A 15,347-nucleotide genomic window follows, 5' to 3' on the forward strand; every position below is an offset into this window, starting at 1 on the left:
CCTGCTGAGAATTAAACCTATAATAACGATTAGCCAACCTCCTGCTTTTGCCTGTTTTTGGAGCCTGGTGCCCTCCCTAATTTTTCCACCCACAGCCTCCTTTCCGGGTCCTGCTGTGCTCTCCTGTCCCACTCATCACCCTTTCCCTTTGGTTTCCTGACTTGGATGTTTAAACATTTCCCTTAGCCCTCTCCTCTGCCTCTGCCATGGGTTCTCAGGCCTCTGGGAAAGGAGAAGGAGGGTTACGGGATTGGCAGGGGAACTCCCATATCTACCCTCTTGTCTATAGAGGCAGGAGGTGTGGCGTCCAGAATTAGTTCGTGGTCTTCTTAGGAACAGCCAGCCCCTTAAAGCGTCTCGACTATCCAGGACTGCCTCTGTGTGTGCATGTCCAGTGTGCAGTACTGTGTCCCCGTAGCTCAGCCTTGCAAAGAAACCTCTTGTGACTGGCCCACGGAAGGGTCTTCCTGCTTGACTGGCCTCATCATCTTCATTCCCACAATACTTTCTACATTTTCAAGTGCTTTGCCAACATATTTGGGCCTCCAAACAGTCTTGCAAGATAATTGAATTGGTGTTATCTTCATTTGGCCAAAATTGAGGACCAGCAAGTTTAGATGACTTGTCCAAGGTCACACAGCAAGCCTCAGGCAGAGATGGAAATTGAATTACACCTTAGGACTTCCAGCATGCAGCTCTTCTGAACCACTGCTCCTTAAAGGCCAATGTCCTGTCTTTCTATGCCTCCCTTCGTTCTCCCCGTCTGCAGAGCTCTGAAAAAGACCCCAGCCTTCTTGCTGTCAGCCAGCTTTGGTTTGAATGCTGAAACACTTCTCTGTGACCTCCTTTGAATCCTGACAGAGGGTTGGAAGAGGCAGCATCTTGGCCTTTTGGGGTGGGTGAGGGATTGTTTGCAAGGCTGTTCTAACCTTTTTCTCCCCAGGCTGGGTCAGGCTCACTTATTGCATGTGCCCTGTTCCTTGGGGCCTGGCCCAGACTGGATGTGTCCCAGGGTGTGACAGGAGTAAATGGGGGAGGGAGGCATGGAAAATGGTGACTCAGAGAAATATACGGGTTCTGTGTTAGCTTAGGGTGCAGTTGTAAGAAATCTAGCCAGCTATGGAAGCAGAGGTTTTATTGAGGAGGATGCCTGTGGCATTGAAGCCCATGGTTGCACCAGTTTAGGGCCTGGCCATTCATCAGGGGTGGGGCGCAGGCCTTAGAAAGCCCTTTGCCAGAAAGATAATGGTATAATGACATTTGTTTTTGATTCTTGTCTGTCTCTTCTCTCTCCATCACTTTTCCCTCTTTCTTTTCTTCTCTCCCCTTGGTCCTCCTTATTTCTACCTGCTTCTCCTTTTGCTTTTCTTCCTCCCCAATTTTACTCTTTTCTCCTTATCTCTTCTCCAATCTATCCTTATTCCCTATTCCTTCCTTCTCTCTTATCCTGTGCTTATGGCCTGCTCAACTTCCCTCTGTTTCTCATTCTTCCCTCTTTCCCACCTGCTATTCACCCTATTTTATCTCTCCTGCCCCTCTCTCCATCCCCATTTTCCTACCCTGCCCTTGTCTTCTCTCTTGGCTCCTGTCTCCTCTTCAAATTCCCCCCTGCCCCCCCATCCTCTATGCGTCCCTTTCTTCCTCTCTGACCTGTCTTACAGGGATTTGACCCATTCCGATTCGGAGTCCTCCCTCCACATGAGTGACCGCCAGCGTCTGGTCCTCAAGCCTCCTCAGATGGTCCGTGCTGCAGATGAGGCTCTCAGTGCCGTGACTTCCAACGGCAGCCACCGGCTGATTGAGGGGGTCCATCCCGCCTCTCTGGTGGAGAAACTGCCTGACAGCCCTGCCCTGGCCAAGAAGGCACTGCTGGCACTGAACCACGGGCTGGACAAGGCCCACAGCCTGATGGAGCTGAGCTCCCCAGCCCCACCTAGTGGTTCTCCACATTTGGATTCTTCCCGTTCTCACAGCCCCAGTTCCCCAGACCCAGACACACCGTCTCCAGCTGGGGACAGCAGAGCCCTGCAGGCTAGCCGAAATACACGTATTCCCCACCTGGCTGGCAAGAAGGCCGTGGCTGAGGAGGATAATGGCTCCATTGGTGAGGAGACAGACTCCAGCCCAGGCCGGAAGAAGTTTCCCCTCAAAATCTTTAAGAAGCCTCTTAAGAAGTAGGCAGGATGAGGGTGGCAGTTGTGGGACAGCTTGTCCTCACCTGGTCTTCTGCCTCCCCTTCCCTCCCTTCCAAGATACCTGGCCCCCAGCATGGGGCATGGGAGGGGCTGGCCCTGGGGCCTGGGCCCTGTACATACTTGCCCCCCGTATCCTTGGGTCCTTCAACATTATTTATTAACTGACCACCATGGCCTGCCTGCCCTGCCTCCCTCCCAACCATGGGCTGCTGCTGTCACTCCCTCTCCACTTCAGTGCATGTCTTAGTTGCTGCCCCCTCAGCTCTCAGTCCACCTCTGGGGTCCAGCTTCTGTCTCTGCTGTCCCAGTTTTGAGGTTTGGTTTCTTGTTTCTCTCTGTCTCCTGCTTTTGGGCTCCTCCCCCACCACCACTCCCCAACTTCCCCTAGAGGCTAGGGGGGAAGAAAGGGGCAGTAACTTCTGACACCTGTGCCTCAGATCTCTTCCACCCCACCGACCATGGTTCTGTTTGCCCCAGACTGGGGCCTAGGACCTAATATTTGCAGTTTGCTCTCTGGGAGTGTGGTGGGCCAGAGGGAACCTCGGCCTGGAGCTCACTGAGGCCTCCAGGGGTCCATGGGGGAGCGAAACCAACTCCCAGAGAACAAGCCACTAGAGTTCTGAAGAGAGGCTAGGCTAGGGGATAGATCAGAAGAGACTTCTCCTAGTTGGAGGATGAGTGGAAGCCAGAGATGTGGGCTACAAGGCAGTCACCTTTTCTCTCTTCTCTCACCCATACCTGCCTCTCTCTTATCCCCGCTCCCCCACCCTGCAGGAGGGTTTGTCTATAAGAGGTGCTGCCCAAATGCTCCCCAAGCCTCATTACTCCTGAGGCTCAGGACAGTGGGCTCCCGTGGCTATGGGAGCCTCAGCTATGATACAGGGCTCTAATGGGGCCTTGGAGCTGTTGGGCAGGATGTTGTCACATTTGAAACAAAAGACAGTTTAAAGTTGAAAAATGAAATCTCCTGAATTTCCCAAGTGCCTGCACCGCATACTTGCCCTGTCAGACCCCATTTTCATGTTACTGCATAGCCTGGGCCAGAGGCTCAAGGACACAGCCGGTTTAGGGAAGGGGGTGGCTAAGGAAGATGGTGTAGGTCAAGGTGGCTGTGTGACCACTCCCCCGCCCTTCCCACCCTCTAGACAACTCTCTCCCTTCCCTGTTTTTGCAATGGCTGTAAAGGTATTTTCCCTCTGCCCCACTCCCTGCCGTATCTTTACTCTGGGATCCTATTTTGGGCCTGGGGTGGGGGCACCTGGGGCTGGTCTTGGGAGGGTGCTAGGCTGCAGACTGCCTTGTACCCCCTGGACACCCTCACATGGGTTTTTCTGTGTTATTTCATAAGACTCTTTGAAGTCCAATAAAGCATGTAGGAGATTTTAACCTCTGCTGGCTTTGACTGACTCTCCTTGCGTTCTCTGTGCTCTTTGTGGCACAGCAGACAGGATGAAGAGACATTTCTCCGCTGCCAAGGGAAAGTGAAACTCTCATACACATTCCCAAAAGCTCTCTGGGTAGGGTTACCAGATGAAATACAGGATACAGTATTTGAGTATTAGACAAACAAATAAATTTTTAGTATAATTATGTCCCATGAAATATTGGGGATACATTTTTATTAGCTAAATCTGGCAACCCTATCTCTAGGCCATCTGACCCTATCTATCGTATGGCTTCACTTATCACCTGTGACTGTTAGAATTACAGGCATAACTCATTTTATTGCACTTCGCGAGTATTGCGTTTTTTACAGATTGAAGATTTGTGGCAAGCCAAGTCTTATCAGCACCATTCTTCTAACAGCATTTGCTTGCTTCACGTCTCTGTGTCACATTTGGTAATTCTTGCAATATTTCAAACCCTCCACCAGCCAAAAGATTACCACTTCCTGAAGGCTTAGATGGTGGTTAACATTTTTTAGCAACAAAGTATTTTTTATTAAGGTATGTACATTTTTTAATAGACATAATGCTATTGCACACTTAATAGACTACAGTATAGTGTAAATATAACTTTTATATGCACCGGGAAACTAAAGAGTTGGTGTGACTTGCTTTACTGTGATATTTGCTATATTGCAGTTGTCTGGAACCAGTATCTTTGAGGTACCACCTTGAGGGCAGTAAGGAACCAGTGAAAGGTTTTAGGGAGGGGATGCCACGTGAGATATCATAAAAATCAGTCTGCCTAGCCCAAATCAGAAGCTTCTACACCAGCCTTGTGAGTCATGTCTCACCTATTCTGACTCCCCACATTCGGTAACCAAGTCCTGTCCATTCTACCTCCACGAGCCACATCCACTGGATAATTCTAAAAGCAAATGGATCACAGCCCTGCCCTGCTCAAAACTCTGCCAGGGCTCGTTCCCATTTCCGTCTAGATAAACTCCAAAGGCCCTTGGCCTAGCAAGGCTCTCTTCCAACCTGACTTGAGTGCGAGATTTCAGGCCGCCCGAAGGGCCCTGGGGCTCCCAGCCTCCGGCTGCGGATCTCAGGCTAGAGCTCAGCTCGGACGGCAGTCTTGGGTTATTATCACGTAACAGTCTTTAAGACAAGAAAAAGCGGAGGGTTGGGGTTTTGCTATTTCAAAAATACTCGAACCGCCCTGACTTCTGCGGGGCCCGCCAGCAAGACAGGCAGAGCCACGCCTGGCCTGGCTCTGCGCGCTACGTCAGGCCGCGGGGCCCCAGATAGGGCTTTGCCCACACCCAACATGGCGGCCGAAGAGCGGCGTTCCCGCCGGGCGCGCCCACACCCGACACGGCCGTGGGAGAGGCGCCGTCGCCTGGGCCCTGCCCACACTCAACATGGCGGCTGCGGGGCGAGGTCGACCCTCTGCTACGCTAGGCCTGCCCACCGGGCGCGGCGCTGGCAGCGTCGCGTAACGTCCTGCGAGCTCTGTCGCGCAGCTTTTGCGTTGCGGTTGGCGGGAGCGGGAAGAGGATTCGGATTGCCTTGCCTTGCTCAGTGGAGGGAAAGTGCGCTCTGGCGTTCACTTCAGGCCCTGCACCCGAGCAGCCCCTCGAGCCTGACCTTCCGCGCTCTGCCACCTTCTCGATCCCGCCGGAGCCTCAGAGCTGCAGCCGCGTCTCGCATCCCTCGGCGCCTCAGCCACTAGCTGCGATGCATGTTATCAAGCGAGGTGAGAGGCCGGGGAGGGGGCGGTGGGTGAGGTAAGCGGGCTGCCGCAGCCCTAGCAGTTAGCCGCGCCCGCCCGCCTCCGCTGCTTCCCGCGCTGCCGGCGGCAGCTTCCCGCCCTGTCACCTTCTCGGCCTCCTGCCCTTTCGTCAGTCTGTCCCCAACCCCCCTCTGGCCTTTAGTCTGCGCCCCTTGGCTCTGCCATCCGGCCGCATGTCTAAAGAGTAACACCTTCCCTTTAGCGAATAGTAGCTGTGCGCGCACAGCTCTTTGCAGGCGGTACTTGATTCCTCACCGGGAGCCCCTGAGGTAGGGGTTATTGAGTCCGCTTCGCGGGTGAAGATACTGAAGTGCAGAGAGAGGTGCGGAGACTGCACGGTCACCCGGTTAGATGCTGGTGAGGCCAGCCTTCGAACTTATAGCGAACAACAGAGTTTTATTTGAAAGGCTTGGTCACCTGTCCTAGGCACGGGGGGGAGAGCTAGTGAAGCAGGGGCTCTGCACCCTGCACGGTCACCTAGCAGCTTCCTGATCTCGTTTGTGGGGTGAAAAACGTCAGGCTCAGATACAGACATCTCCACGGAGTTTGCCCTTCGTGAGGGATGTGTTGCCCTTTGCCCCACGGGTGGTCCCAGAGGAGTTTGGGATCGGGACTGGCTGGCCTTACCCTTGATGGGAAGAGATATGGAATTAGAGTAGGGTGGCCTAGACATCTTCTGGCAGCGTGGGGGACCGGGAAGGGCCAGGGACTTGTGTTCTTCCTAAACACTTATTTCCCGTTAGGCTTGCTGAGTACCTTCCTTTGTGTCAGTCCTTTGCTTGATTCTGTGAAATTAATTATAAGAGGAGACAGACTTGCCTCCGGAAAAGGTTTAATCAGGTTGGAAAAACAAGAGCAAAACATACTCTTAACAGAGAACCATATGGGACAGGTACGAACAAGTTTTGAGTCGACTCTACTTGCCTCTGTTGAAGCAAAGAAGTTATTTCAAAATTGTAGGCACTTAGTGAACACTGGTTGACTGATTGTTTTGTCCACTAGGCTGTGAGTGTTTCAAAGATGAGGACTTTATGCCCACACTTAGCACAGGACCTGCCATGAATATAGATGCTCATTCATGAGTGGATGAGAATAATTATTTTAAAATATAGGATATGATGAGTGTTGTGAGTAGGCAGGTAGTTGATTTGTTTGTAACTAGGTGGCGTACAGCTGAGAGATGGAGAGGTGGACAGTGGTGGCCCTTCCTGGCATCAGTATCTTTAGAACATCATTCTCTGAATTTCCCAAGTCTCCCGTTTTAGCTGATGAGACCAAAGACCAAAATACATAGTGCACTTTTATTGGTCCATACCTGTGAGTGAGAGAGGAGCATTCAGTTTTTAGACCTTTAGAAAAAGGTATGTAAGTATGAGGAGCCCTTAGGATAAATCTGTAACAGATGAATTGAAAACATGTGGACTTAGATCTCTGGAGTGGGTAACACCTCTGTGTTGCATTTTTAACCTTTTGGGTCCACTTTCAAATACTGTGGTTTAAAAAGTACTGTCTACAACAAACAAAAGGCAGGTCTTATTTTGCTTCTTATTCCTTCAGAGAACATAATGTGATCCATATGGTTTGCTGCTAGACTCTGCCACGCTTGTTTTTTCTTTTCTTTTCTTTTTTTTATTAGTTATCTGTTTTATACATATTAGTGTATATATGTCAATCCCATTCTCCCAATTCACACACCCACACCCCTGCCCCCCAGCGCTTTCCTCCCTTGTTGTCCATAGGTTTATTCCCTACATCTGCGTCTCTATTTCTGCCTCGCAAACTGGTTCATCTGTAAAGACTTGTTAATATACAACGTTGTACTTAGATTTGTTTCTTTATTTTATTTTTGATCTTTAATTTGCTTAGGGTATCCACCCCCCCCCCCCCCCTTTTTGGGCGCCGGTCGAGCACGCCTCGGACGTCTGCACAGGCCGCTGTGCCCCTAGCCTCCTGCTCTCGGACTGCAGCTGCCTTGGCATCCAGCTCCTGCAGCTGCTCCAGGAACCGGGGCTCTGTGACTGGTGCCTCCAGAATTGCCCTGGGGAGCAAGCAGGGGTGGGATGGGGGCTGAGGGAGACCCAGACACGCCTAGACTCTAAACCATACCCCTGGCATCCAGCCTCTGTCTCCTCTCCCTTCTTACACTGCATCATAGAGTCAGGACACACATACAAAGTTTTCTGTTCCTAGACACACACACCTCCACCACCCACGTTTTTGGGCATGATAGTATAGTAGCAGACTAACTCTTGTAGGTTTTGTTAATCTTAATGTGATTATTCAGGAGGGCAACTAGCAGCCTACCTAAAGTATTACTTACTGAATGTGCTAATATCTTGCTAAGCACTATGAGGGAAATAATAGAGGGAGAAGGCATCTCCATCTTCCATGATCTTAGGGCTGTTAGGGATGCAGGAATAATCCATATGAAAATTGTTAGATAACCGAAGGGAATAGTAGATGAGTTTTTCTCATCTGCTGTCTTGGGCTATTTTTCTTGGTGGGACAGTATCGTATTGCTCAAGGAGATTAAGGTTAAAAAAAAGTTGAGAACCAATGGAACAAATGCAGTGTAGCTGAGTTGAAAAGTGTGCTTTGGACTTTAGTATAGTGTTTTCAAAACTTTGCATTTTACATCATGACTGAGTACACACACATGTATATGTAAGTATTTACATAAAACTGAAACAAAAGTTTGCAAAATAACACCTTTTAAAGCATCTGTTTGACCTCTGATAATCTCTTCTATTCCATATCCTTTGTCTATCCCTCCCTCTCTTCTCCCTTCCTCCCTCCCATCCTTTCTAATTCCCTTTACAGCCCACTGTGTTACTGTATTTTACAGATCTGTGTGGATACTGTGCTGGGCACTGAGGTTACAGTGGTGAGTAGGCAGACATAGGTCTTGTTTTCAAAAATCTTTACAATCAATTGAGAAAGATAGACAAGAACAATAATATAATAAAATATGTTCAATATTCTAATAGGTAAAGTGTAGGATATAGAAGCCCATTCATTCAATTATTCAGAAGGTATTTACAGTCATTCCTCAGTATCCATGGGCATTTGGTTCCAGGACCTGCTGTGGATAGCAAAATCCGTGTATGCTCAAGTCCCATAGTAGTCCCTCGGCCTCGGTGGGTTTTGCATCTGTGAGTTCCAGTTCCCCATCCAGGGCTCCAACCGACTGCGGATCATAAATTGTACATGATCCACGGTTGGTTGAATCTGTTCATGTGGAACCCATGGATACAGAGGGCTGACTATATTCGGCATCTCTTTATGCCAGGAACTGTTTTAGGTACTGGGGATTCAGCAGTGAACAAAACAAGCTAAATCCCTTTTCTCATTGGAGTTTACATTCTGTGGTGAGTGACAGTAGTTAAGTGTATATAAGAAACAAGTAAACATGTAAGAATCAGTTAATTCCAGATAGTGGTTAGTGAGATGATGGTAGTAAAACAGGGTAATGTGATAAAGATGAATGAGAAAGTAATCTTGGTTTGTATCCTCAGGGAGGGAGCTGACATTTGAGCTGAGCCCTGAATAATACTAAGAGCCAGCTATGTGAAGGTCCGTGGGCTGAACGTTGCAGGTAGAGGGAATAGAAAGTTCATATCTTGTAGAAGAGGCACATCCTTGGTCTTACAGTATTAGCAAAGTCTTCCTGAAGAGAGAGGAATTAAAAAAGACAGCTTACACCCAAGAGGAAATCAAACAATTAGTGTTCTAGAGGATTTCACAGGAAGAAGAGGTCAATGTGGGTTACAGTTGTTGGGGCAGGTTTCATGGATGTGGTGAGAGTTGAATAGTGAGTTGGAGTTAGTCGTATGGAAAGGTGGAAGAGGGAATTTTAGGCAGAGGAAGGTATAAGCAGTGATATGGATGTGGGAATGGGAGGCCCTGTTGGGACGTAGGCTATTTCACAAGGAACAGTGGAGATGTGGTACCAAATTAAGGAAGGCCTTGTTTGAGAGAATAATATAAGCAGGGATTGGTGATATGATAAAATCAACATGTGGGTTGAAAAAAATGACCAAGAGGAATGATAGGCTAGAGAACAGTGGATCATTGGTCCTTCGGCCCCTTAGTGTGCCTCCACTTTCCAGTATGAATTAAGACAATTGCCATTGTACTTTCTGTCAGTTTCCTGATTAATTTGGCAGCTGCATATTCTCAGTTTGCTAATATTGCCTTGTGGTCACCTGTCTGCCTAACCAGCTGGTAGAGCACTGAGGGCTCAGTCCCAGTGTAGGCCAGCTAATTAACTGTATTCCAGAGTTAAACACTGGCATATATGAGTCTGGTTAGAAAAGGAGGTCACAGTGGTGATCAGAAAGAGAAGGGCTATCTTAGTTAATATATCAGTGTTTAAGAAAAACTAACTTGTTCTCTTGATGATGGGTTACTAGTGGTATCTTATTGTTTATTTATTCTTTATCAAACATTTGAGAAAGTCCTTGGGCCAGCCAGGACTTTTTGTTAGGAAGAGCAAAGAGCAATAGGATCTAAGTCCAAAACCATAAAAGGACTAACTAGATGAGATCCATATGTATATGCTTCCATATCTCCAAAATAAAAACTAAGAGGTTTGCCTCTGGAAGATTGTTTTGAGTTTACAAATAGAAAGAAGTACTTCTTTACATGGTGTGAAGTAAATTCAAAATCATTAATTACTCTAGGAGAGTATGTAAGCCCAACTTATCATGAAGATGTTAGAATGGAGACAGGTTTATAAATCATTTAGCATTCAATAAATATTGGAGTACCTACTATGTGGTAGGCCTTGGTCTTTGGTCTGGGCACTGGGGAATACATTGGTACATAAACCGTGACAAAATCTTTTTCTTTTTGGAAATTGTATTCTAGTGGATGCAGAGAGCCATACAATAAACAAATACGTAAGTAAAACATAGAGTATGTCAGATGACCGTAAGTGCTATAGAGAAAAATAAAGCATAGAAGGAGCATAAAGAGGAGCAAGGCTGTGTTTGGGGCATTGCAGTTTAAAATAGAGTGATCCGGGAAAGCCTTATTGAGAAGGTGACATTGAGCAAAGACCTAAAAGAGGTATAGATAGCAAGGAGCCAGGGTTGCCCAGGGTATGGTGAGTGAGGAAGGTGGGAGAGTAGGAGATGAATTTGGGAAAGGGGGCACACAAGGCAGGTTGTGTAGGATTCTGTGGACTGTTGTAATGATTTTGACTTGATTCTGAAGGAGATGATAAACCTCTATTGGGCGGCGGTGGGTAGTGATATGATTTTGACTTAAGTTTTAAAGAATAATTATGCCTGTCATTTGGACAAGGTGGGGTAGGGAAATTTATTGCAAGAATCCGTCTGATGTATAACGGTAAGGGAACAATCAGTATAGAATCCCTACTTTTTGAAGATGAAAAAATAATCTCTCGGTGAACTATTGGGGTTCTGAATCTTTCATCTATGAAATTGCATTTCGTGTTGGCCAATTTAAAAAGTTTACCTGCTGATTACATTTGATTCTTTGACATTGCTATCTTAATAAGTGCTAACATGAATTTATGGTTTGATTCTTTAGATGGCCGCCAAGAGCGAGTTATGTTTGACAAAATTACATCTCGAATCCAGAAGCTTTGTTATGGACTCAATATGGACTTTGTTGATCCTGTAAGTAAATAGGCTTTATATCTTGGGTTCCTTGCTTCATGTGCTTCTTTTTACTTGTCTCTTATCTCTGGCCCTTCACTCACTTGTTGTATATTTCGGTTTGGCCTTGGATATCAAATGTGAATTTATTGCGTAAAACTTTTTTTTTCCTGGGAATTCCCTAGTGGTCCAGTGGCTAGGACATGGTGCTTTCACTGCCATGGCCTGGGTTTGATCCCTGGTCGGGGAACTAAGATCCCTCAAGCCGTGTGGCGTGGCAAAAAAAATAAAACAAACAGACAAAACAAAACAAAACAAAACTTTTTTTGTAAATCTTGTTCTGTGCTGTGTGAGTTCTGACTTTTCAGAGAACTATAAAAGTGAGCAAAGAGGAAAACTTGACATTAACATTTCATATTACAGAGTTCTTTGAGTAAATTATTTTATTCATAAGTGGAAAAACTTGTTTTGCAGTTGTGGTCATTTGGGTAGAAATTGGTTGGAAATTTGCTTTTTTGTTATCTATGTAGAAAGAATACATTAAAGTAATATAAAAGTAATATAAAATAGATTTCATGGCCAGCTTTTAAATTAAGGAGAGCCAGCTATTCATAAGCAAGTTGCTGTGCTTTTCTCTTTCTATAACTCTACTCTAGACCCTCAGCATCCCTTATCTAGACTGCTATCTGTAGTGGTCTCTGAAGTGTTCTCCTGGTCTTCCTCTCATCTTGGCGTCTTCAAATACATCTTCCATGTGGCTTTCAAAATGATCTTACTAAAAGGAGTCTCTAAGAACCTTCTTTTTTTTAAACCCATACTGCCCCATCCTTATTTAGGTATTTTATCTGTACTACTCTAGCACTTGTGCTGGCCTCATAGCATTAACCACCTAGTATAGAAATTAATTTTATGTCTCTGTCCTCCCCGAGAATTGCTGGGGAGGCCTGTATCTTGTTCTTGTGATATCCACAATGCTTAACACATATATAATTAGATGCTCAATAAATATTGAATTGACCAAAATGGTCAAAAGAAAATAATTTTATACAGCTTTAAAATATGCTTATTATAAATTCCCTTTTACATTTAGAAATCTAGACAATAATTAGAATAGTACAATATTAGAGTTGGAACAAACCTGAGAGATCATCTTATTTCATCTTCCTTGTTTTATAGATAAGGAAGGTCCAGAGTGAAGGGGAGTGACTTGTACAAGTGAGTGGGAGTGTAGGAAGAAGAACCTAGGTATCTTGACTCGTAGGTGTTCTATTGCCTCATGCACACATTTCAGAGTGCAGGTGCGCTAGAGCTGACTCGAGCTTTCTAGGGTAGATTTAGTTGAAAAAGTCTATGTGTTTTTAGATCTGGCATGGTTATTAGCACACAGACGTTATTTTATTCTGAGCTCTGATTACTTGCCATGTAGCACCAGAAATCTTTTAGAAGACTTCACTACTCTTTTACTGAACATGAGTTAATTGTTGGATCTGAGAAGAAAGTGATCAGGAGCAACCTGAGCTTAGATCTGAAATTTAATTGGAATAGATTTTAAACTAGTAATTACACACTTTTTTTTGAGGGGGCATGCTTTCGTCAACTGGGAAATGGCATTCATTTTCTGTTGGATTAATCTGTTTTTTTTTTTTTGCGGCTGCATGGCTTATGGGATCTTAGTTCCCCGACCAGAGTTTGAACCCGTGCCCCCTGCAGTGGAAGCTTGGAGACACAGCCACTGGACCACTGGGGAATTCCCTAATCTTTTTTTTTTTTTTTTTTTAAGATTCAGTAAACACATACATATATACAACCTGGAATTTGTCTTTTTTTTTTTTGCGGTACGTGGGCCTCTCACTGCTGTGGCCTCTCCCGTTGCGGAACACAGGCTCCGGACGCGCAGGCTCAGTGGCCATGGCTCACGGGCCCCGCCGCTCTGCGGCATGTGGGGTCCTCCTGGACCGGGGCATGAACCCATGTCCCCTGCATCGGCAGGCCGACTCTCAACCACTGTGCCACCAGGGAAGCCCCGAATTTGTCTTTCTTGACTTGTGCATTGTATGTTTTATTTATCTATGTATTTATTTATTCTTTAACATCTTTATTGGAGTATAATTGCTTTACAATGGTGTGTTTCTGCTTTATAACAAAGTGAATCAGCTATACATATACATATATCCCCATATCTCTTCCCTCCCCCTCCCCCTCCCTATCCCACCCCTCTAGGTGGTCACAAAGCACCAAGCTGATCTCCCTGTGCTAGGCGGCTGCTTCCCACTAGCTATCTATTTTACATTTGGTAGTGTATATACCACGCTATCTATTTTACATTTGGTAGTGTATATACCACTACCATTTGGTAGTGTATGCCACGCTCTCACTTTGTCCCAGCTTACCCTTCCCCCTCCCTGTGTCCTCAAGTCCATTCTCTAGTAGGTCTGTGTCTTTATTCCTGTCCTGACCCTGGGTTCTTCATAACCATTTTTTTTTTAGATTCCATATATATGTATGTTAGCATCGTGTGTTTTAAAGAGGGGTATCTCTTACAGTACGGTCTTGAAAACAGTGAAATGCATTGAGGTTGAATGGGATGTGGAGCCAGAAGACTTAGATAGTAAAGCTTGTGCAAGTCCCAGTAACCTGGTTCCTCATGTAAAGTGGTGATAGTTATATACCCATCTCACAGGTAATTGTGAAATGTCAGAGAAGATCATGAAAGTTGAGATATTTTGTAATTTGTGAAATGTTAAAGAAAGAGTAGCCATTAAATTATTTGATGACTCAGCCCCAACTCTAACTTATATCTTCATCTCCTTTCATTGGAATGATTAAAGTTTGATTCATTTGCTTTCCCGTACTTGTCCTTAGGTAGAATTGGGGCAAAATGGGTAAGTATGTAGCGTGAACCCTGATTATATAGAGAGAATTTGAATGAAAGATGGGGAAATAATTATAGAATCATTGGTCTGTTTTCAGCTGTTTCCCTGTGTGACTGTTAATCTCTGTAAAAGCTCTACTTAGATTTTAAAACTGACTTCCTCCCTTCCTCCCTTCCTCCCCCGCTTTCTTTCTTTCTCTTTTTCTCTCTTTCGTTCCACACTTCTTCATTGTATATGTAGTATGCATTTTCTAGCAGCTCTATCGACTTATGAATTCTCATTAGTAAATTTTACACAGCCCACCATTCTGAAAGATAATTTTTCATAAAAGGAAGTTGTCTTTTATTTTGATATAAATTGATTGTTTTCTTCATTGCTCTCTTAAGGAAGCTGTTGGTTCTTGGGAAAGCACAAGTAATTCTTGACTTTGCTTTTATAGGCTCAGATCACCATGAAAGTAATCCAGGGCTTATACAGTGGGGTCACTACTGTGGAACTAGATACTTTGGCTGCTGAAACAGCTGCGACCTTGACTACTAAGCACCCTGACTATGCCATCCTGGCAGCAAGGATTGCCGTCTCTAACTTGCACAAAGAAACAAAGAAAGTATTCAGTGGTGAGTCTAGAGGAAAAAGTTAGAAAGAATTTAGTATTCTCAGAAAATTTATAAGGGTACTAGAATGAAACCTTGAGTGTCAAAAAGAGAAGTTCCATCTTGTTTAAAAAAGCAAAGTGTGCAGGTTAGTGGCAGAGGGAGACTAGAACTTCCTATTTCTCCATGCTGCTGACCTGCTGCATGGAAGGGTCAATGGATACTTTTCTTTATCTTTTTTTTTTTTTTTTTTTTTTTTTTTTTGCGGTACGCGGGCCTCTCACTGCTGTGGCCTCTCCCGTTGCGGAGCACAGGCTCCAGACGCGCAGGCCCAGCGGCCATGGCTCACGGGCCCAGCCGCTATGTGGCATGTGGGATCCTCCCGGACCGGGGCATGAACCTGTGTCCCCCGCATCGGCAGGTGGACTCTCAACCACTGCGCCACCAGGGAAGCCCCTTTATCTTTTTGTTTCTTTTTTTTTTGAAACCCATCTTTAGATGCTTGGTGGTGGTGTGGTTGGAAAAAAGAATAATATTTATTGATAATTTCTGGGTTAAACAAAGTGTTACAGTCAGTCTTTTGTCACCATTAGCACTCCCATTTTATAGCTCAGGGAATGTGGGTAAAGGAATGTTAAATAATTTGTTAGGTATATAAAAAGTGGTATATAAGAAGTCAGCTGGTAGACTGAGAGTAGAAATCTTTCAGCTTTCAATTCGAGATCTGTTATATGGGGACTTAAACATTATATCTCCCTCTTCAGTAGATTTATTGTAAAGATATCAGTTCTCCCCAAATTGACTATGGATTCAAGTCAAATTCAGTCAGAATGCCAGCTTTGCGTATATGTGTATTATATGTATAAATGCAGAGGACTAAAT

The 15,347-nt window shown here is 45.5% G+C and overlaps 2 protein-coding genes across 4 annotated transcripts in view; both read left to right on the forward strand.

Annotated features, from left to right (window-relative positions):
• Window positions 1-3,586, forward strand: part of STIM1 (stromal interaction molecule 1) — a 195,510-nt gene extending 191,924 nt beyond the window's left edge. For all 3 annotated transcript variants that reach the window (XM_007463039.1, XM_007463041.1, XM_007463040.1), the window contains one exon: window positions 1,662-3,586. In XM_007463039.1, coding sequence (XP_007463101.1) covers window positions 1,662-2,178 — 517 coding nt within the window. In that variant the 3' untranslated portion in view covers window positions 2,179-3,586. The remainder of the gene's footprint in view (window positions 1-1,661) is intronic.
• Window positions 3,587-5,116: 1,530 nt separating this feature from the next.
• RRM1 (ribonucleotide reductase catalytic subunit M1) overlaps window positions 5,117-15,347 on the forward strand; it is a 36,087-nt gene continuing 25,856 nt past the window's right edge. The window contains 3 exon segments of the mRNA XM_007472276.1: window positions 5,117-5,339; window positions 10,932-11,020; window positions 14,312-14,489. Of these exon segments, the coding sequence (XP_007472338.1) occupies window positions 5,321-5,339; window positions 10,932-11,020; window positions 14,312-14,489 (286 nt within the window). The 5' untranslated portion in view covers window positions 5,117-5,320.

This window comes from Lipotes vexillifer, unplaced genomic scaffold, assembly GCF_000442215.2.
Source record: "Lipotes vexillifer unplaced genomic scaffold, Lipotes_vexillifer_v1.1 scaffold557, whole genome shotgun sequence".
In the NCBI taxonomy this organism is placed as follows: domain Eukaryota; kingdom Metazoa; phylum Chordata; class Mammalia; order Artiodactyla; family Lipotidae; genus Lipotes; species Lipotes vexillifer.